At 39.5% G+C, this 22,457-nt stretch overlaps 2 protein-coding genes across 5 annotated transcripts in view; both read left to right on the top strand.

Moving 5' to 3' along the window:
* LOC106650961 (transcription factor mef2A-like) overlaps window positions 1–22,457 on the top strand; it is a 212,702-nt gene that overhangs the window by 116,209 nt on the left and 74,036 nt on the right. The window lies entirely within an intron of this gene.
* LOC106650962 (trypsin-3-like) lies at window positions 1,239–3,180 on the top strand. 2 transcript variants are annotated; one of them, XR_001339339.2, is made up of 6 exons: window positions 1,239–1,818; window positions 1,885–1,996; window positions 2,080–2,232; window positions 2,303–2,317; window positions 2,379–2,455; window positions 2,526–2,618. XR_001339339.2 is itself a non-coding variant. In XM_014369269.2 (5 exons), exons 1-5 carry the CDS (start codon window positions 1,385–1,387, stop codon window positions 3,108–3,110), a joined length of 1,437 nt encoding a protein of 478 aa, XP_014224755.1. In that variant the 5' UTR covers window positions 1,239–1,384; the 3' UTR covers window positions 3,111–3,180. The 2 variants fall into 2 exon arrangements, 1 of the variants encoding a protein (XP_014224755.1); XM_014369269.2 differs by having other exon boundaries at window positions 2,303–2,455; window positions 2,526–3,180.

The raw sequence follows: 22,457 nt of genomic DNA, 5'->3' as shown, positions 1-22,457 counted from the left end.
TGAAGCTGTAGATTCCACGAATTTTATTTTAACAATTTTTCTATACGAAAATGAATTTAGGCATTCCCAAAACAACATTTCATTTTAAATAATATATTTTGTCATGACTTGACTAGTAATGTTACTAACAGTAAAATATGATCTAGGATTCGACAAGCAAAATATTCAATTTTTTCATTGAATTTTATGTGCAACGCATAATTTTTTTAACCTGTATAATAACGCATAATTTTAATTTAACCTGTCGATTTTTCTGAAATTCTAGGCTGATCATGCGGGCTAAATTCAAGTTCTAACATGTGTGCGTAAAAATATTGCAATTTGCATACGCGTAATTCTTTCTTTTCGGGTGTCGGGTACATTTTTATATTTTTTTCCATCACTGTAAGTATATTTCTTTAAATTTAAATAAGTAGATAAAGAGGAGTAAATATGTGAAACTAAATAGTACAGCATTAACGCGTGCTGTATGGAGCAACAGAGAAAGAAAAGATGGACTAAGTTTTCTTACAACCACAAAGATCTAGTAATCTTTGTTATTCACTTCTCGAGTGCATAAAACATATACTCAGCGCCCTTAATGTAGCATAGCTGCTTATGGACAAGCGAAAGTAAATTGATATTTTGATAATGTTCGCAGGGTCTTATACGTTTGATCAAAAAGCATGGAAAAATTAAATTTTCATGAATAGTAAAATTAAGCACTACTAATAGTTGGACAAATAGTGTTAATTACTACAAGTTTGTGAAAGCATTTACTCCTTATCTTCAAGATTTGTTGAACATCAACAGCTTTACTTTTAATAACAAATGTTTCTTTCTTCTGTCTGTTGTTCCATATAGCACCCATAAATACTGGATTATTCAGTTTCGCGTATTTACCTCACGCTACTATTATTTCAAAGTAATACGCTCACAATGATGAGAATAGATTGACCCGTAATTGATGTTTACTTTTCACGAAAGCTATTATTTGAATTTAAAATTATGTATATCTGAGTAACTATCGTTATTCAAATTTTTTTATAACATTTTTTGTTTTCAATTATCATGATATCATTTTATGATTAGTAGCCTATCAACGGCATGTCTTGAAAAAAAATACATTTTTGCTTACTTCAATCAGAAATAAGAAAATTTTCTATACCTTATTTATATATCCCCACTCAACACACAAATTGTACAATTCTGTAGTCTAATCGTGTGTAATGGGGATTTGGGTGTTAACTCATCAGATTTGCTGATCTCATCTTCACACTTGATCGATCAGACACACGCGAGAGATCAAACGATCGCGTAACGGTTTGACATTTTTGTCAATACGATTTTAATTTTTATAAATTTGACTATTTTCTTTCGGCAAAATAAACATCGACGAACCAAAATGGCTAGTCCCGCGGTAACATATAGAGATGGAGAGGTCGATTTACATTTAAATCCTGAAGAAGATGGTAGTTTGGACGCAGAAAGTGACTCAAGCCGTTTAATTGGCACAATCAGTGAAAGATCTCGGAGTAACATAAGGTCTGCCAGGTTTTGGCGAAGAAATTGTTATTCCATCTTCGGCCTTAGTATTTTCATCATCGTTTGCGCTGTGGCTATTGTTCGGTTGGCTATAAAAGTTAGCCCCAGTAACGCACCTGAACATGGACCTGCACCAGAAGCAATCACAATGGGAGTAAACGCCAAAGAGGGGGAATTCCCGTATCAAGCTTTGGTTTATAACAATTTCACGGAACTTATATGCGGTGGTTCCATATATAACAAACGTTTTATTATAACTGCAGCTCATTGTGTAACAGATCTAGAGAATGGGACGTACGTAAAATATATAATCAAATAAACCTCGAGTGAATATAAATTTCATAAAATCATTCCCAACAGAGTACATGATCCCGCCAATATCATAGTGAGAGTTGGACTTACCAGAATAGATGACCTAAACGCTATAGAAAGAACTGCGTACAAAGTCCATGTCCATTACTTATTTGGAGACGTGAGTAAATACTAATATTATTCAAATGATAATTGGAAAATTTATTATTTGTCATATCTCAAAATAAAATGATTTATTTTTAGCCTAACTATCCTTACATTGCCGACATCGCTTTAATCGAAGTAAAAGAAGATATTATTTTCAATAAAAAAATTCAACCTATTCGACTTTCTAAGAGACTAGAGGATACTAAGGAAGGAACACCAGTAACTATTACCGGTTGGGGAGAGACGTGGGTAGGTATTTTATAAATATGAAGAAAAAATGCAAATATTTTTATTTATTGTGTTACCGAATATTTTTCAGCCCTACTCAAAATTGGTGACTATGAACTTGCAGGTTGGAAAAAGTGTCATTGTAAATTTTGATAATTGCTCTATAGATTGGAAACGTGCAATGAATGCAACAACGGTCCGACGAACTATGTTTTGCATGTCACCAGAACAGTCTTCTTGCTATGTAAATATAATTTTTTTTCTTTGTACATTAAATTCGTATTTTTTCCTAATTTCTACAATATATTTTTTAGGGTGATTCTGGAGGTCCCATAGTTAACAAGGATAAAGTTCAAGTAGGTATAGTCTATTACAGTTTCGACTGTGGCGTGAACACGACAGTTCCAAGTGTGGCCACTGAAATTGCTCCTTGGCGGTCGTGGATAAGGAAAACCGGAAATTTGACTGTAGTGTTCAACCGGGAATTAGCTTTTCTCAATGAACATATTAACATTGGCCACTTAGATATAATGTTGGATGAAATGTTACATATGAATCCATTCATACAACATCATGGAAATAAATCCAACATATTTAACCATACTTATGAAACGACCCATTTGAGTAATCGAAATGCAACGACTGGAAGCGCAACTGCAGTCCTAAACTCATCCATTCCGTTAGACGATGTATTAAACAGACGTGGACCCAGAGTAAGCATTCCGAGATCTTATATAACCCCGAACAACCCCGGCCCCTTCCCAGCTATTGATAAAAAAGTATATCTCAAGAGTGTTAATATGACTGCGCCGTTAAGGAAGTTTTTGAATCCACAACCAAAACCAAGTCAATCACGCCACAATAAAAATCGAGGCCGACTGATTATGCGTCTTCTGTGATAAAATACGTAATTGTATATATTGCAATTTTTATGATAATTCTAAAATATAAAACTACTTTTACTACCTACTTTGTGGTTATTTTTAAAAATGTACTTTTCCATTAACCATTTACATAAGCTATTCTAAATTTGTGTTTAATCGATGGAATTCATTTATAATTTCATAAACTAAGTGATTATATGTCTTATTTTATTCAAAAAATCAGTTCTTAGTTTAAATCAACTATTCCTCTCACTTTTACATTGAACTATTTTTGAAAAAAAATTGCACCTCAACGTCATTCATAGGAATAATCATGTTTTGTACTTCAGTGTCGCAGTATACACAATTTTATACTCTCCTAATAAATTCTACTAAAAAATAAATACCCTGAAGTGTCGGAGTTACGAGAACATGAGTTGATATACGTATATGTGTAGTATCTACGTTTTTTTCATGCAATACTGGCAAATAAATAAACATGCATTTTTTGTAAACGCAAAAAACATGTACGCATATACATTAAAATTTTACTTTAGTTACAGACAGATGCAAAAGTTAAGAAATTTTACTTTTTCGCGTTAAGAGAAAAAATATCGTTTTATGTAAAATCAAAAACCGTTTGTATATCCCGACACATTAAAATAAAACGTTTATATTAGCACTTAACTTTATACACTTTAAGAATTTTTGATTTGTTTTTGAACATTATAACTATTTGATTTATTATGATTATATGAAACATAAAAAATTATGACAATTTAATTCGAAAAATACAACCAGAAAATTCGTGGACTTATTTTTTAAATCAAATGTTTTGGAGTATTGAAAAAATGCATTATCTCTTTTTGAAATTAAATTGTTCGCGATCATATAGTTGGTATTTCATCTTTATTTAATTATATATCATTTCACACTTACATTTCAAATTTTGCAGTCATCTCAAATATGCTTTTACATTTTTGGGTTGTAAATATCCGTGAATCAAACAAAGGTAAATGGCGCATGAATTGAGCGCATTAGAGCTTCAAAAAAACGTAGAACAAATGTGGAGGAAAAATATCTTAGCTGGTCAAAGAAAAATAAACTTTTTTTATAGAATTTTTTAAAGATGCATCATTCCCCTTTTATGATAGATATCTTATGCACATTATGTAGATATCATTATGCACATTTATGTATCCTAATTTTTATCAAACTCATTTTTTTCTGCTTGCATTTTCATTTCGAAAATGTTGGCATAGTTATTGGATCATACGACTCGTCAAATGCTGAGAATAAGTCATCTGTGCAAAAAAGCAACTCATGCGAAAATCACCCGTAAGAATAATAATGGCAATGATTTATTCTTATGTCTCGCGCGCGTTCGTGTACAGCTCTTGCTTTTATATATGCCCTAGGATCTTCCTTATGTTGTTCGTCGAATATTTATATCTTCTCCTACCCTCCTCCTCTCTTGTGCCAACACGTTACTAAATTGTGAGTTCGTACTTTCGTCGTCACGTTTTCACGCTTTTTTACATTACTCGTATTAAACAGAGTTTGAGAAATTCATCGTCACACGGCGCTCTTTCGTAAAATGACTAATATTTTTTCCCGTCGCTAAAGGCTTTTTTTCGCATCCAAGCTAGAAAATTAATTTTGCAGATATTTCGTGAGCCACACAGACGCCAGCTTTGTGTCAGCTTCTAATGGCAGAAATTTTTACAGCTTCGTAGTGTCGATCATTTAGACGGTCCTCTGCATTTGTAATGCCGAGTTCTTCATTCCTTGTTCTCGCATTTATCCACTCCATCTATTTTTAAATAACCATAAAGTAATTTTATAAAAAAATAGTACATTTTTGCTAATATTATGATACCCTTCAAAATAAATTGTACCTACATTCCATATTTTTATTTATAGCTATTTCGGAGCATAAGTAGTAAATAACGTTCATTCATTCTTAAAACTTACAAACATTACATAGATGAAATATACCACTTTAAAGTAAATTCGTGACAATGTTTGACAATTTTATCGTTTTATAATGTGCCTCTTTTATCTTGCAAGAGTTAAACTCAAAGTGGAACCTAATTGATATTTGACCTATCAAAAGTCTATATTGGCAGTTGATCCTAATTTGAAACATCCGTGAAGTGAAACGTTTGAAAACTAAGCTCGTACTTGCGTCCATGTGAATGGGCTGAAAACGAACTATTTCTCGACATTGAGCAGCACTTTCTATTGTCGTGACACGTGCACATTAAAAAGTCAGCGTGGGAGTTGCGTAAAAGGGCTGCGAGATTACTGAAAAAACAAAAGGAAGGTCGGAGCGACGGACGAAGCAGCAGCAGAGAAAGGGAGAAAAGTATACGCGAGCTGTGCGTATAATCCATGCCAAATATACGCCGAACTCGCCGCGCGAGCGCGTGGATTAAATTCCGTATGCACACGCACAAAGTTTGACTTTCTCGACCCAATCGTCTCGCGCGACCATTACACGCGCCTGGGATTAGTGCGCGAGCAGAGGTTTTACTTCGGCCAAATTGTTGTATCCCAAAAAGTGAGAAAGAGAAACAGAAAAGGGTGTGCGTCGCGCAAAACGTGCGCGCAAACGTCGGATGATTAATGATATGAAGGGCACACGGATGAGAGACCTTAATGTGGCCGGATTTGCAAATCTCGTCGCACGTTACTGCCGCTACACGCATGATGCTCGCGCTGAGTGTTTCCGTGATTAAGACTGGTTTTTTGCCTTTTTTGATAACATTTAGCCCCATCATAAAGGAAAACTTCAAAACAACTTCGAATTGGGAGTGCACGCTGTGCTCGATTGAATCATACCTGCGAATGAAATGAATGTACTTGGAAGCAAAATGACTCACGGCTAAGTCAGCGAAACGATATTTCATAAATCAATACTGCACGAAGACTCACTTGAAATACATGCGCGACGGTCAACCAGTTACAATTGCATACGAACGAGAACAAAGCTCGAGCAAAAATAATATTTTCATCGTCGCAACGTGGACCGATTATGCGCGTGTGTGTGTATAGCTGTACAAGCTGTAGGCAAAATCAATAGCAGCTGCCACGATCACAGCTCGCGCGTCGTTAATTGACCTCAGCCCGCGTCGAAAATCGACGGTTAGGGGTATAATTTTAGCCGTCGGATAAAGCATACATCGCCATCGCGCACACACCCTGCCAATAATAATCTTTGCCGGCCAATGACTATCAATTGCCAAGTAAAGCAGTAGTAGAGCGGAGTCTAGCAGTGGAGGGCAGCGTTGCGTGTCGATATTATACGCGCCGCCAGGCTTCTTCGCGCTAGCTCTTTTTTCGCTTCTTGTTTTGTACAGCTCATAAGTATACTCGCGTTCACCCACGCGCGTCCCTTGTTTTAGCCAGACGCAGACGCGCGCGAGTAAGGAGAAACGATCCCGCGCATATTCATGCTTATAAGCAATGCAAAAGAATAACCAAGGGGTGTGATTTGTAGATCGCGACGTATTATACACACGTACATATATAATAATGATACGAGTACATGTGCAGTCTGGGTAATCGTTGCTATATACCTTTTTTTGTTGCGTGGGTGTGTGTTTGCGAGGCGTGCTTGGTGAGCCGAAGAGGTCGTTTGCGGAAGGGGACGAAACTAACTTGTTATGTACGTTATATACGCAAGATAACGCCGAGCGATTGTATTTATGAAATTACATGCTTTGTAGTAGCCGCTGCGTATATGGCGCGGGTGGTGCGCGGAACGTTACGCGTGTTTCGAGATAATGCGTGTGCGTATAGTCTGGCTCCTTCTTTTTTTTCCTTTTTTTTTTTGGTTGCTTATATTCTCTCAGTAGCCAAATTCAAATAGCGAGCCAAATGTACTTTTTCTTTGTCTACGTCCGACAAAAATTGCTGAATTCGCTTCGGTGTGTGCGTATACGTTGATTGCGACCCCGCGTACGACGATCGATCTCTTTTGTCCACGCTAATTTGTATAACGATGTTGTTCGAAACAAAATAAGTACTTTTAATAATAATAATTCTAATGCGTGCGCGAGGAGAGGACGGATAGATAAAAGGAATCGTTATCGACATTCTGAACGAGCATCGCGATCAGTGCGAAAAAGGACAAAAAAAAGGTAGCGACGCGAATGAAGCGAGTGAGGCGCATACGACAGAGACAAGTGAGACCGATAAAGATCTCCATTCTCCGCTCCTCCCTCAAACTCCCAATCGAACTGCCGTTGCATCGGCGTCGCGATGGCAGCAGCCTCGTATACAATATATTTCATTCGACACACACGCAACACTCTCACACGTACAGGTGATACATCTATATACCGAGCGCTGCGAAATTGTCAATTTCAATTCTACCGTATATAGCACGAGCGGCGCGCGAGGTGATATATTATTTTTTTTTTCACTTGGCAACTCGTCATTATTATTATATACAGCTCGCACAAACGTACATAGCTTACTATATAGATGCGAACGTCGACATCTCGAGCATATGTACGCACAGCCATCACATTGTTGTCAGACATCGTGACTCATCTCTTATCCATCGTCTCTGCAGCCATTTTTTACCTCCTGCGCGCGGATTCGTACTGCTACATATAGGAACCTTTTCGAGAGCTCTGCGATGTCGGCGATGCGAGCTTGAACTTTTCGCGCGCATACATCAGCGTTACATATTATTACATACACACACACATATATGTCGACAAGCGTAAGTACTTATATGTACACGCGCGCGCGCGCGTATTACGCAGAGAATGGCCACCGCGGTGGAATAGCGCCGTCAGGAAGATTTATGCTCTTTTTATTGCACGCGGATGCCACGCAATAAAGAATTTTTTTACAACTCTCGCTCTGGCTATTATGATAATTTCGCGTGGTGGTCGTTGAATGCCGCGCTCTCTACGCGCGCATACTCTCTGGTCTGCTTATGTGCGTGTTATATGACGTGTGGTATTAAGAGCTCAATAGTGTGTCGACGGGTGAGGGCAAGGCAGGCGATAAAATATTTCGTATATAAGACTCGAAGGATGACTGTCTCGAGCGACGAGCGCGTATACGTGCGAGGGAAAGGCGTGTTTGTATCGCCCCGCGTAAGCGTAAACCCGACGTCGTTCAAATTCGTGTCATGTGACTTTTACTCGATGTATACAGCAGCTTTGTTGATCAACCACAGGGTTCAGCAACTAGGCACCGCGGTTTCAATTATTTTATGTCTGTGAAAAATTTTAACGAGTATATAGTACTAGAGTGTATGATCGCATGGGCGATTTAAATCCGCAGTATATAATTATTATGTTTGATTTTTTGTTTCAGGTGAGTCAATCAAAACATGTATTGCAGAGTATGCGTAAGTTTTTTATGTGGATGAAACATTGAATGACTGTGTCATATCAATCACATAATGTATACTACAGTTATAAATGAAATATGTATATTTTATTTTTTTGAAATGGATATAAGTATCGAGTAATAGTTCATATTTTTAAAAAATGAAGATAAAAGTATTTACTTTTCGTGATTTACGGCGGTCATTTTATCCCATTTAAAATCCCGGGCAACGTTATTCAAAACAATAGGAGAGGCAACTGAGTGATTGAAAAATGAGCCAGGTTCACTTGATGGAAACGGACTGATAATCACGTGTACGTATATGCATCCGGATCCGCGAACGAACGACATATCAATATCCATAAAGCATTCGCATAAAGTACGAGTTGGTTCACGTCGAAAAAAAATCGAATAAATCACATTACCTTGGGAAAGAACTGACGAATCGGCGCGGCCGCATGTCGCAGTGCAACGAATGCTGCATACTGCAGGATATAATACACGAGCACTGAGAGTTGTCAGGCCGTATGCAGATGCGTTTTTAAAAATATCTTTCTCGTCCCCGAGCTTGCGCGTGTATTTATATATACGGCCGCACGATAGAAGGACTCGAGTCGTCGCGCGTCGCAGAGTTTTCCTGGCGCTCGGCGAGGGAGACTCTCTAAAAAGGAAATATATGAAGAGGACGCGGGAGAAAAAAATGCGCAAACATTAATCAACGTGTGTTCGTATATAACTATTGTACGACACGAGAAAACGGTCGCCACCCGTTAGTGCTATATACTGTTGCTCTGCCGCCGCCGCCGCCACCGTCGCATCGCGTGTACGTGACCTTCCGGCTCCTCTCTTCCAGTTTTAATTGCATTATTCGTCAAACCACACTTTAATTGTTCGCTGAAATAAAAGTTTTTTTTTATGTATGTATGTATGTGTTCCGAGCGCGTTTCGAGCCCCCTACCAACTCTCTCCTCGAGAAGTTTAAATAAGAGCCAGCCGGCGAGCGTCAAGCAAGTACACTCGCTAGGCTCTCTTATCTGTATTACACATGTGAGTTCGGCGGGAAAATGAAAAAAAGGACCGCTGAATATATCGATGTATAGAGAACGGACGCGTATGAAGAGGATGAGTTGTTTGCTTTTAATTGGAAAAGGTTGAGCAAACATGTGTGTGTGTATGCGAACCTACAGGGCGAGGGGACGTTATCAAGAAAGTAAAAAGGGTATCGCACCGGGCTCGTGTCGTCTGATTGTTCATCTTTGAAATTGAACGACTTCAAATACACGTAAAAGTAATTAATATTGACAGGCAGACGGTTTTATTTAATATTTCACTCTACTGAAATTTTGTTATGAATTTCAATGATACGCCGTATGGGGTTGGGCAGGCAAAGATTGAATTGGATCGCTGCTTTCATGTAACGCATAGACGCCATATAATTTAAAAAAAAGGTGAGGACATTTTTTCCCCTTGTAATAAATACCATAATTATTCGAGACAGCTGCAAGCAGGTGGAACGGGCAAAGAGGATGTATAAAAAGTCTTAGCAAAGCTCAATAGGAATTTATATACGAAAGCTGTCGACTGTCATCTATTGGAGTCTCTGAGAAATTCCAGACGGTCCGCTGGGCAACTAGGCGCTATTTGAATTTTTATTGAGATGGAGCTGCACTAGCTGCAGAAACGAGATAGAGTTTAGATACAGACAAACAAGTGCAACCCGAAAGAAATAATCGACCATCGTATTACATGAAGTTCTGGTCGAGATAGATACTCGTCTATATTTAAATATACGATCTTAGATTATAAAATTTTTACGCTGCATAGAACATCATAATTTGAAAAATGCTGTTGTGCAACATCATACATTAAGAGAAAATTAAACTTACAAGAAACCAAAATGAAATATACTTAATGCAAGTAAATCAGTAAAATAGATAAGAAAGTATCATGGGCGTAGGTCCAGATATCTGCTTGTCGGAGTAATGATAGCGCCAAAGCAATACATCAAGGCTCAAACTATACGAGTTTTGTCCAATATAATCCTAAGTACATGCTAGACGTTAGTATCAAGTATGTGTGGCCGCGTGTGTACGCTACCCCTCTTGGCCTGTTTTTTCGCTCGAGAGTCATTCATTCAGCTTGATTAAGTGCACGGCTAAATTGAATTTGAAGAATTATTCGTTATCTCTCTCTTTCTCTTTTTTGGTACAGAGACCGATATACCGACCGCGCGTGACCGCACTCGCAGCCACCCGGTCTTTTTCTCTCTGTCAAGCTTTATTGCGTGCACGCCAAGCTACGACGGAAGTTATACCATTGCAACGTAACTGCACTTACTACGCATATAGCAAAGTTTCCGCATTTGTCTCGGTACGATTCGTTGGCAGAAACTTCTAGATACGATGTGGCCTTGAAACATTCGCTCTCCGACGCAGAAAAATCATTGCCGCAGGTGAAGAAACCAGCGAGGGTGCGAAACGAGAGCTCGCTTTGTGATTGAGGGGATAGTGACGCTTGACTTTTTTTAACGCCTAGAAAGCGAAGACGAACGCGACGCACTGCTCGGATGGAGATTACGTCTCTATTACTCGAGCGAAGTAATACGTGTACGCTCGAAGGTGATGACGATGACGATGACGACGAAGCCGATGCTGGTGGATGCGGTGGTGGTGGCGACGATTCCGCTGCGTAACTACGGATGGCCTGAATAGACGGAACGAGATACTAGATAGAAAGCAAGAGAGAAAGAGGGAGAGAGAGAGAGAGAGAGAGAGAGAGAGAGAGAGAGAGAGAGAGAGAGCGAGCAGCAGAGTAATAGTGCGAGAGAATATTGCAGCTTTTAATTTGAGTTTTGTAGTCTCCCCTTTTACGCGGTAGGGAGTTGCGCTGCTCGGCTAGCTCGTACGGCTTCGTTATAGAGAATTCATTTCTGCGCAGCTTTATCGAGTTTGACTAGTAAATTGATACAGAGAACGCTGTAATTTCGGCAGCTGGCTAGCTCCTATTTCATTGGATTTTTCATCAAATCAATTAGGAGTATTGAAATTGAATTGAGGGAGAGAAGAAAAAAAATGTGAAGCCATTTACAAGCCCGCGCGTGCACCTCTAATCAAGCTTCCTGGAGCGCGAAAAATTGATGTGTGTTGGGTGCAACAGCAGCTATACTTGCTATACAAGTGGTGAACTGCGCCGATGCCACAGAGCAGCAGCAGCAGCCTTGGCCCAGCGCCGATCCCTGGGGTACAATCAATTTTGCGAGAAGCCGTAATTATGAATTTATCGCTGGATAATCCGGCAGCAGTAGTCGCGCGCTGGCTATCGTGAGTGGGTGGCTAGTGTTGCTGCTGCTGCTGTCGAGACTTCGAGACGCTCATAAAGCAGCGTGATATAGGATAGTGGATGCGTGGGCAAAAGATACGACTCCCGCTAGGCTAGCAGCAGCCGCGCGCGCCTGTCTCATAGGCCCGCGCGATAGCGACCCGAGCTCGATGAATAGCTCCGCGTGCACTGTATACACCGCTATAGGCTACCAATGGACTTGTATTATAGTGCCGAGTGAGAGAGAGAGAACGTTCGGGTTCGCGTGTGCGTGATAGGCACATAACCCAGTGCACGGCGGGTGCACGTGTTTACCCTCATCCCCCCTTCTCCCCCGGTGCTTCCCAAAAGCGCTGGATTATACTGGATTCTCGATGAAGCGCCTTTTATTATTACCATAAGCAACGATGCACTGCGGGAACGTTTTGATTTTATGATTGATTACGGGCTCGCTTTTACGAGCACTTTCGATGGGAGTTTGTTGCTGTTACTTGTTTTGCTGTTTTACTAACTTTATATGTAGATCGTTAAAATTTATTGAAGTTTACTCATTCGTTTAACTTTTATGATGAGATCCATTAAATGATTCTAGACACTAAATCTCGCGCTCGATTTGGAAATACGTATATTAAAATTTATTATAGAAAATTTACTATGGACACTTGAAATAATTGCAATTTTCAATGATTCTACGTTTACTTATAATAAACAGTACGAGCTCGAATGGTAAATTAACGAGGCTTACAAACATTAACTATTACCAATATAAAATACAGCTAAAACTTCAGTAAAGTATAATTCGTCGATTTCTCTCCTTTATATAACCGCACTTGAAAGCGTTGATACCATCGCCAAAGTTGGAAAATCCTTGAGTCCCTTTAAAACTCGGCAGTTACGATTGAACCTCTATTGCCTAGAAGCACCGTGGAGAAGCAGAAGAGCACGAATACTGCAATTTAAAATACCTTAGATAGGCGCAGGCCTTGAAGCCCAGCGATTATCGATGCACCAAGCGAACTCGCCTTTTTCTCGTTTAATTCGCGCGTCGGCCGTCTTTTTCGCATGACTGTTATGGCTCACCTATACAGCCATCACCACCACTACCACCGATGCACCAGCTGTTGCTGCTATATGCTTTTTCCGTCCAACTCTTTTGGTCGAACGATTTCCAAGTTGGATCAAATTTTGTTCTTACTTACTATCACTTTTTCTACACTTCTCTGCTTTTTCTTAACTGTACGATTATTTTTTTCTGAGGGAATGTAAAAAATGTCAATTCTTCAGAAATAAAAACGTGCCAGCTGACAAATTTTTAACTTTCGCCACTGTTTCATCTCAAGTGCTTGCTAACACTCACGAATAACTATTATTTTTAACATTTGAAGAGTGACAGCAGATCGTTTGAATAATCCCCTCGTTTCTTTCCCCTTATTGTTAGAATATTTTTCATTATTATGATTCAAACTAAAAAGTAATATCAGAACGGGCAAAAGGTATCGCTTTCGCGAATAAAAATGGTATAGTTCTTGAAAACTACTCTTGAATGTGCTCTTAAGAGCACATCAAACGAAGGTGGCCATCGCAATACTCTATCTGTGCTCGAAGTTCGCAAAAAGGACATCAGCACGCTTCCGCACATGTCATCCCCATTGAAAAGTCCTTTACTGTACGAATAATACGTACTCTTTTTTAACCGTATACATATATACATTCAAAATCACCAAGTGACATATTCACTCTCTCCTTCTCTTTCTTTCTCTCTTGCTTTTGGCAAGAGCAAATAATTTTCGTGGCTGCACTCAGCGCGGCGTAGTATATTCTCTTCTCATACGCAAACGCACCCCACACGCACGCGTATACGTACTCTCATCTTTCACGATACCCACTCTGGTAGTTTTCGTAAGTGCACTCTGATGTGTGTCTCTTTCCTCTCGTTCTCTATCTCTTTTGCGCTGAAAATGAGAAAAAAGTTCATGTTTTTCTAAGTTTACTATATCAACGTATCCCTTTAGTTTAACCAAACGTAGTAAAATGGTAGAACGTGTGGATTTCAAGCGATTTCGAGTAAATTTTAAGCGATATATTTCACGTAGATAGATATATTTTGGAATAGGTTTTCAAAATTTATTCATGAAAAAAATCAAAACCTAGATTACTGAAGAATCTTGTTAGCTCTATTAAAATTTCATCCAAATATTCATCAACAAAGCAATTTAATGCAGTATCACAATCAAGCGTTTGATAGTTAACGACAAAATAAATTCTACAAGATTCAGCCTTTAGTAAATTCAATTTTCCGAGTCAATTAACACAGACGGGCTTGGGGAAAAATATTATAAAATGCTTCTTCTAATACTAAGAGGTAGCGCGTTTCACGATATCAAGGACAAAAGTATAAAATAACTTCATTAATTTAACGACTGTATACGGAAGCGCTTAAAGAGAAACATTGGCACTTCGTTAGCTCGAGCTCGTAAACTGCCAGGCATGAGTTTTAAAATAACACTTGAAAAATAAAATAACTCGTTATCTCTCAAAGCTTATTTGCGAGTGAGTGAAAGAGAGATAGATGGAGTCGAGCGGCACAGCGGAGTAGCAGCGGAGTGAGTGAGTCAGTGTGTCTCAGCGCTGTGTAAGGCAAGTCCTATTTCGCGCACGTGCGAGCAAGGAAGAAGTCGAAAAGAAAAAGAATGTAGGCGAACGTTTTCCAGGTCCTTGAATGTACAGGAGCTGTGTGGCTCTTGCCTTCCACGTACTACGCATAGCCGGTGGAGGAGTCGTAGAGGCGCGTAAGAACACTTTTTTCGCCCCGTCCAAGCGACGACGACTTTCAGCCCCGTAGTGAGCGTTGGCCGACTTCCTTTGATATGCTCCATACTACACGCGTGTGTACGCTGCACTAGACAGAAAGTGCAAAAAACGAAGATGCAACGAGCGCACTACAACCGTTAAATGTCAGAGCGCGCGTGATGCGATGGGCTAAGCACTACTAGCTTTACTTCGGGCTTACGGGTGTGCGCACGAGTGTGGCTTAGGCACTGTGTCGTTACGCGTGTTTTTCAAAGCTGGATATCCCTATCTTTGTTCTTTCCAAGTATCTTTGCCAAGAGTTCTTGAAAATATACTCCACGTCGTATAGTTTACACGCGAGTCTTTAATTGCCCCTCGTTACGATTTATTTGTATGTTTTACGTGGTTTATTTTTCACGATTCATAAAATTGATCGATCGAGTAAACGTATTTCATATGTGCCAGGACAAAGTTAGTGTTTGGTCGAGCTACACGAAGAAATGCGGAGATATAAAGTTGCGAATAATAATCACTCGTCGAGATGATAAAAACAGGAATTCCGTTCTTTTCATCATCGTAAAATCATCAGTGATGATTCAGCTGAAAAAAATCAAGCGCGTACAGTGCAGGCTTTGTCGACGCACAAAAGTGTGTCCCGGCCCCCGTGTCTGTAACGATTGCATACAAAATCCCTCAAATTGCCCAAAAAAATCGGCTGAAAGCTTTATGTATGTATAGGGTACAATCAAACTGTGTGGGAGCACTCTTTCTTTCTCGCTCTTTCTCTCTCTCTCTCTCTCTCTCTCTCTCTCTCTCTCTCTCTCTCTCTCACTCTCATCCTCATTTCGATGGGGAAAAGCCCACGTGCATTTTATAATCTCTCCGGCGAGCAGCTACCACCACCATATGATTCGAATGATTTTTCATTTTCGTAATAAAACGAGAGTAAGGTCGTATGCACTCTCGGCTCCCTTTTTAATAAACGCATAATAGCCCGAATACCAGTGTGCATGTGTATAAAAAAAAGACCAGCTCGAAATAGCTGAATAAGCATTCTTGCCACGGTGTTGCACTTGACTAATCGATAATGCCATGTAGTGCGTATGCCTTTGATTTCCTTTACTTTTCGTTTTTGCTTCTTTGCGCTTTCAAGACGTGTTAGTATTTTTCATTGATGCTTTTGCAAGCAATTAAGCTTACTAGTGTTATTGGAGTAAAATTGTATAGTATGACTAATTGCGTTGTAAACTGATTGATTGCATCCACATATAATCGATGAAAACACTCGACTTCTTCGATCGTAGCGAGAGACCGACGCTTTTTTTCAAGCTCTTATTCATTCATTTTTCAGCATAAAATTTTGAAGTTTTGAGTAAGCGTAAATTTCAATGACCCGTGGAGGCTAGCTTAAAAATTTATCAAGAGATTGAATTAAATTGGATTTTTTTATACAATTTATAACATGCTTTCAATAAATACTTCAACAAACGGCTTTATCCTCTTGCGAGAATTTTTTTTTCGAGTGATGTATAACGTTGAGTGCTTGTTTAATTCTACAACCGTATAAAAAATAGGATCAAATTTCAACTCGTTTCTGATAATTCTTTTGAAATAAGCATTATAATTATGTAGTATCTGTATGATTTTGTAAATATATCAAACGAGCAATGTCAATAATAAACACAACGAAAGAGATGCTTTTTAAGTTTTTTTCTTCGTACCTTTGAAAATATCCTTTGTATATAACGAGTTGAACAATATCGTTCGTATATAAATGCGCGATTGAAAAGTGCTCTAACGACATTCGTGGTTCGCTCGATAATTTTTTTTCAAGCGTGAAAAAAAATCAAATCACAACAGCGAATCAATCAAAATGAAATTCATTGAGGCTGCTCACATAACTGAAAAAAAATCTAACAATAAATGCTAGTGTCATAAAATAGTTGGATGCGTAAAAAAATACTCGCATGCCGAGAATCCATACCGATAGAGTTGAAAGGGTCGAAAAAAAAATCTACGACATCGAGAATCCATCGGCATATCAGTTCAAATAAAAAGAAACCCTCAACACGATGCGCGAGCATCGCTGTGTCATTCGTCAGCTCGTCCATTTGTAAATTTTCTGCAGGTGACGTTGCAGTTGGTTTTTTTTCTGGCTCGGTAGACAAAGCAGGGCTGACAGCTGGGCCAATTGCAAAGTGCAGTATTTTACCGTTAAAGTTGGACGTATATAGCTGAATCGTAACGAGGCGTTGTTGTGTGTCGCCGCCGCCGCCGCCGCCGCACACACGATGCCTGCCTACACGCAGATCTGCACCACTGCCAATGATAATGATGTACCAATGGTCGTGCGACGATGATTTGGCTCGGTTACATATCTGCGCAATGCACTGCTTCGGTAGTACTGTTTAACAGCTGCGAACTTTTATGTTTATTTTTACTTCCTAATGCCAGCCGTTAGTATAATATACGAGTGTATTGTTTGAACAGAACGTGCAACTACCTATACTTGAAAGTTGCAGACTCTCTGTAACGTCGAATTATTTTAAAGCGTCAGAAATCGTCATGCACTGTATTATATGTTCAATCATTGAAAATTTGAACACTATAAATGTAGTCCAAAAGTCGAGCGTAGAGTCTTCCGATGGGTGCGAAGAGATAAAATTAATAATTTTTCTAACTTTTTAGTCATTCGCGTGTGATTTCTGCAAGCATAATATTTTAGTGAACTCGGTTTCGAATTCGTCCTGAAACGCGCGTCGATTTCTTCTTCGATGAATGAGCTCGCTTTTGTGAAACAAAATTGAAAATCCACTTGCCGAATACTTTGTATATATTTGTGCCGATACATCAAGTCTCATACAAATATTTACAGTGGCGCGGCATTTGCGTAAACAGGCTCACACATGCACACACACACACACACACATACTTGAGATGTTGTCAAATTTGGTGTGTATCTACATGTAGCAGGTACAACGTGTTACATACGTGTAGGGTAGCGGCGATGCGTCGATGGTTGTGCGCGCGAACGACAGTGCAGGCGATAAATTGTCCAACAGTAGCACACACGAGTTCGACTCCTTTACTGCGAATAGCAACTTTACAAAACTCCATTACAAATCCAATCGTTTCTTTGTTTCGCAAACGTATATACACGTATGTATAAGTACGTGTGTGCGAGCTAAAAGTACTCGGGATTTTTTTCTTCTTCTCAGATAGATATAGCTGGCAGCGTAGAGCACGTCGGTTAGGAAGGATAAAAAGTAGTTTTGAAAACAAAATCGACGATACGTATTCTTGGTGGAAGAAGCTATATCCATTTGAACCAACTTGTATCATAGAGCTTAAGCACAAATCCTTCAACCTTTGACTTTTCAAGTTTTCCCGGGATCGAAGCTCGCCTCGGAGCATTCAAACAGTAAGAAAGATTATCACGGAATTAGTCGTCATCGTTAGAGAATAATGTTCGTGTCTCCGAACTAATTTACGAATATCGGTTACCATGCGTGGCACCGTGTACATGGTAAACTATTGTCATAAGCATCGATCGAGTTCCCAAACCTTGCAAAATACACTTACGGGAGCGCAAACTGTCTTTGGCGAGCGACGCTAAATCATCAGTGCATTTTCGGTAGAGATATAGCCGGTACACTACGTAGGCTCACGCGGGCAGATGCAGCAGAAGCAACGTATGGCAGCAACGAAGGGAGGGAAAGCGTCAGCGGCTCCGGTCGCGCGCATAAATATTGAATCGTGAAAGAGCAAAGAGAGACAAAGAGAGCAAAGAGCATATGCAGCAGCAGACGCGCACAAGAGTTAAGAGAGCGTAGCTGCACGCAGACGCGAAAACGAGTAGTGAGCCGTAGTATACGTAGCCAGCCAAAGACGGAAAAGAGTCTCTCTCTCTCTCTCTCTCTCTCTCTCTCTGAGTGGCTATCCGTGTAGCATGCACGAATAAATCCAGCGTTAGCTACACGTAACTGTCTATGTATGTAGTTAGGCAAACACAGCATCGATCTTGGAGCTTGCACATACGGCAAGGTCAGCGCACTCGTGTAGACTCTTTCTCTTTGCTGCTGCTCTCTGTGCGTCTATAGTGACGCTCGTATGTATGTATGCTAGTATGTACGTTGCTACATTCGAAAAAAATCTCTCGGTGTAAAGTACGAGATACTGCGAATATAACTGCTACTACTGAGCTACTACTACCAGTTAGTACCAGCTATAGTACGGCTGCTGCTACTGCTGGGACACGAGATACGAAATGTGTGTATCCACGTACCTACACAACGTACATATGAAAAAGAGAAAGAAAAGAAAAAATCAGAGCGAGCGAGATGGTCGTGCTCGCTGCTGCTGCTGCTGATGGCTGTCACATAGGAAGAGAAAGAGAGGATGAAGAAAGAGAGAGAAAGAAATGAAGAAAAAAGGGACAGTGGATGAACGTACATACGTCTATGGTAAAATTAAAAAAAGGGATGAAACTAATGGAGGGGCCTATGTAATAAAGCAACTCTTCTCGCATCACAAGAATTATATACGCATGCACGCATACAAATGAACGTTGAAAAAAAGTTGCTGCTAACACAGAGAGACTGTAAAAAAATAGAGAGACTTTCACTGCATTGCAAAGATAATGTACGAACAACACTGGTCATTTGAAATACGTCGGAAATTTTGCTGCAAACATCCCATGTCTCTCTCGTTGGTATACTATTCAACGAGAAAATGACTTTAGCCACGGCGATGATGTAACGCCCGTAAAGCGTCACGGGGCTAAAAGCTCCACGCTCGTTTCAAAAAGTATGTCGACTTTGAGCTCTTATATCCGCTTATAAAAACGAGAATGACACATTATTTGGTTGCAGGGAAAATGTAAAAAAATCTGGAGTTATAAAAGAATATATGAAAAAAAAGTATTCCAAATTTTTTGATAATGTGGAAAAATTTTGGAATAAAATTGTGGATTCGATGAACTAATAAAAGTATTAGCTCGTCGAGCTGAGAGGAAATATTTTTTGCACGATATTACGGCAAAACCTTATTAACTCGGGAGCATGCGAGTTTCACGTAATTAAAGGGAGAAGAAAAAAGTATGCACAAACGTAAGTCGTAGAAAAGTACACATGGCGAGAGAGAGTGAGAGAGAGAGAGAGAGAAGCTGACGTAATATAAGCTCGAAGTAAAAATCCATGCGAACTCATTTGAAATCGACGCGTTCGGCGAAAGACTCAAAGCCTCTCATTATAAAAGCCGTAGCTTGCCGGTGCCTGGCTGGCGCGTGTGGGTTATATTTGCCTTAGGAACTTTTCTTCGCCACCCATGGCAGAAAGAGAGAGAGAGAGACAGAGAGAAGAAAATGAAAAAAGTCCAGAGTATCCCAGGGATTTCAAACTCAGCGCTACGAGCGCAGCTTCTGCTTATGACGAAGCACCCTGCTAGCTCGACTGCTGCTCTATGCTCTCTACTCACTGCACGTGCTCGAGCTTTGATGTTAAATAAGAAGCCTAAGGCTTTGCTGCGCATATAGGTATATATATGTTGCTCCAGCCGTGTCTGTGTGTGTATTCGTATGCGTGAGCCCTGATCCAGAAGCTGAGTATTTTCGATAAGCTGGGTAATTTTTTCCAAATCAAATTCTCACTCTGAGCTTATTGAGAGCGCAGCTTCTATACGCTAGTTTCTACTTTGAGTAATCGAATGCATTCAACCGAATATGTAGGTGAAACGTGAAATTCAGGCATCGCATCGGGCGCATTTTGTTTTTTGACGGAGGGCTGACTGATGCATAATACAAGCGATAGAAACTGCCGAGGCAACGTAGTGGTATACTACTTTCGCAACTCCATGTACATCATGGCTAGGTTTGTGTGAGTGCAGGGTGAGGAAATGAAAGAGAGAGAGAGAGAGAGAAAATTCGAGCATTATCTAGTTTGGTGCAGAGGGAAAACTTTTGAGTGGATTATGCGGTTGAGTTTGTCTTGAAGCATCATCGCTTTTCTATTCTTTGGGCAAGTACAGTTTTGCTAGTGTATCCAGAAAGTGCTGATAATTCATAATCGCGCAATAAAGTCATAGATTTTAAAATTTTGTTCGTCGTGCAGGGAAGTAAACAATAGCGAAAAAAATCAGCGTTTAATTCGCAATGAATCTTCCACATAATTTAACCCTTTCGCGGAAAGAATTATTTCAAAATTATGCCGTACGTATTCAGCTTTAGCCGAGCTTTATTCTTCTTCTTCTTCTTCTACTTCGTCTTCTCATGAATAATTGCATCATAATTATACTAAGTACCCAGATCTTGTGGTTGAGAATTTAAAAGCTTAGTATAACTTTCGTATTCTCTTACTTGCCTCTTTCCCTTTTTCTTGCGCGAGATGTGCGGTGACGATGTGCGAGCCGCTTATACAGGTATACAAGGCGCGCTAAGCGAGAAACTATTTTTGAAACACTAGAAAATAATGCATTAAACACGCAGCTTTTCTCCTTCTGCATTTGTCCCGGAGCTCATCTGCATGGCGTTTCAAATTCTCGTGCAAAATAGCCAGGATTTTCATATAAATGATCCATGAGAGAGAATGATAAATGTCGCTCGTGCGCAGATAAATCAATAGCTATATCTCAAAATAATAATCTATAGGTAGTGGAAAAATCGCAATCGCACAAACAATGTCGAACGCAGAAGGCCATTAATCTTTGCAGCCATAGCCAACAGATCCTAACAAAAAGTGTTCATTATCTGCGCAGTGTATATGTGATAAAAAGAGATTCGGGCGGCCACGAAAACAAGAAATTAGCTCGATTAAGATTTTCAACTTGGCTTTTCTTGCTTTAATTCAAATTTAGGATAGTAAAAAAAACTTTATTGCGTAACTGCAATTTAATGATATTTTAGCTTACTTTAGTATACTTTTAAAAATAACCTTGAACTCGATGTAAATTTATGGTGAAATCAGACGTTAATAATTTACACTAAATTGCAGGTAATCTTATATGAAATTTTTGTTGAAAATTAATGTGTAAGTGTTACTACTTATTTATTTTTTGCGTTGATTGTATGAAATAAGTATAAAAATTTAATCATAATTGAAGACAGACACCGCCACTAGATGGCGAGTACCTTTATCTGTAAATCTGCAAGTGGTAAAGTCAAAATAATTGTATAAGAAATGTATGGCTGTATGTACAGTCCTGCATAGCATGCACTGAAAAAAAGGACCATACTGCGTCATGAGAAAGGCTTTGCTTGGCTCAAGAAATACAAAAAAATCTTGAGAAAAGCTAAAATTTTGCCTGACATAATGCAAAAGTGACCGCGAGTCTGTGCGTCAACGATTCGCCACTCGGCCATCGCAACTTCGTGTTCACACTTCGAAGTTCTCTCGTACGAATCAAACAGCAAAAAAAAAACAAACACTCATGATGAACTCACTTGCTATTCACATCTAACTCATGAGCACTGAAAAATATAAACATCAGCTACTGCAAACGAGCAGACGGCGTGTTTTTTTTCACCTACATACACAGATTCTAATTGACAGCAAATCAAGTACACAAAAAGACACTTATTTCATATTCTTCATGTATTTTGTACTTATTTGAGTTGGTTAATTTCAGGCAAAAATGTAATATGAAAAAAAAACGAGAGAAAAAAATCAAACATTACAGGGCTTTCGCGATGGTATCGATAGCACACTCACGACAATTATCTAAAAAATTCACATGGCCCATAGGACTACAGCTCGGCGCGCAATGTACAGTCATGACGTTTGTGCTGTTGGAGTACAACAAAGCTTTGCAACCACTGCAGTGCGGCGGGCTGAAATGCTCCGATGGTGCTTTGCTGCATTGTCGTCGCGTGTGCAAGCTTTTAGCCGTAGTAGCCCTATTCATTATAGGGGCTATGCAATTCGTGCG

The sequence above is a fragment of the Trichogramma pretiosum genome, unplaced genomic scaffold (assembly GCF_000599845.2).
Source record: "Trichogramma pretiosum strain Unisexual culture from Peru unplaced genomic scaffold, Tpre_2.0 scaffold3, whole genome shotgun sequence".
NCBI classification, from domain to species: Eukaryota; Metazoa; Arthropoda; class Insecta; order Hymenoptera; family Trichogrammatidae; genus Trichogramma; species Trichogramma pretiosum.
The sequence above is the reverse complement of the archived record's forward strand: the minus strand, read 5'-3'. Positions and strand labels throughout refer to the sequence as shown.

What these genes read in the sequence shown, in the direction of transcription:
- LOC106650962 (XM_014369269.2), top strand. Translation starts at nt 1,385, where the DNA reads ATGGCTAGTCCCGCGGTAACATATAGAGATGGAGAGGTCGATTTACAT. An exon ending in ACAGATCTAGAGAATGGGAC is followed by an intron (nt 1,819 to 1,884) that starts GTACGTAAAATA and finishes CATTCCCAACAG; the next exon opens with AGTACATGATCCCGCCAATA. An exon ending in CAGAACAGTCTTCTTGCTAT is followed by an intron (nt 2,456 to 2,525) that starts GTAAATATAATT and finishes TATATTTTTTAG; the next exon opens with GGTGATTCTGGAGGTCCCAT.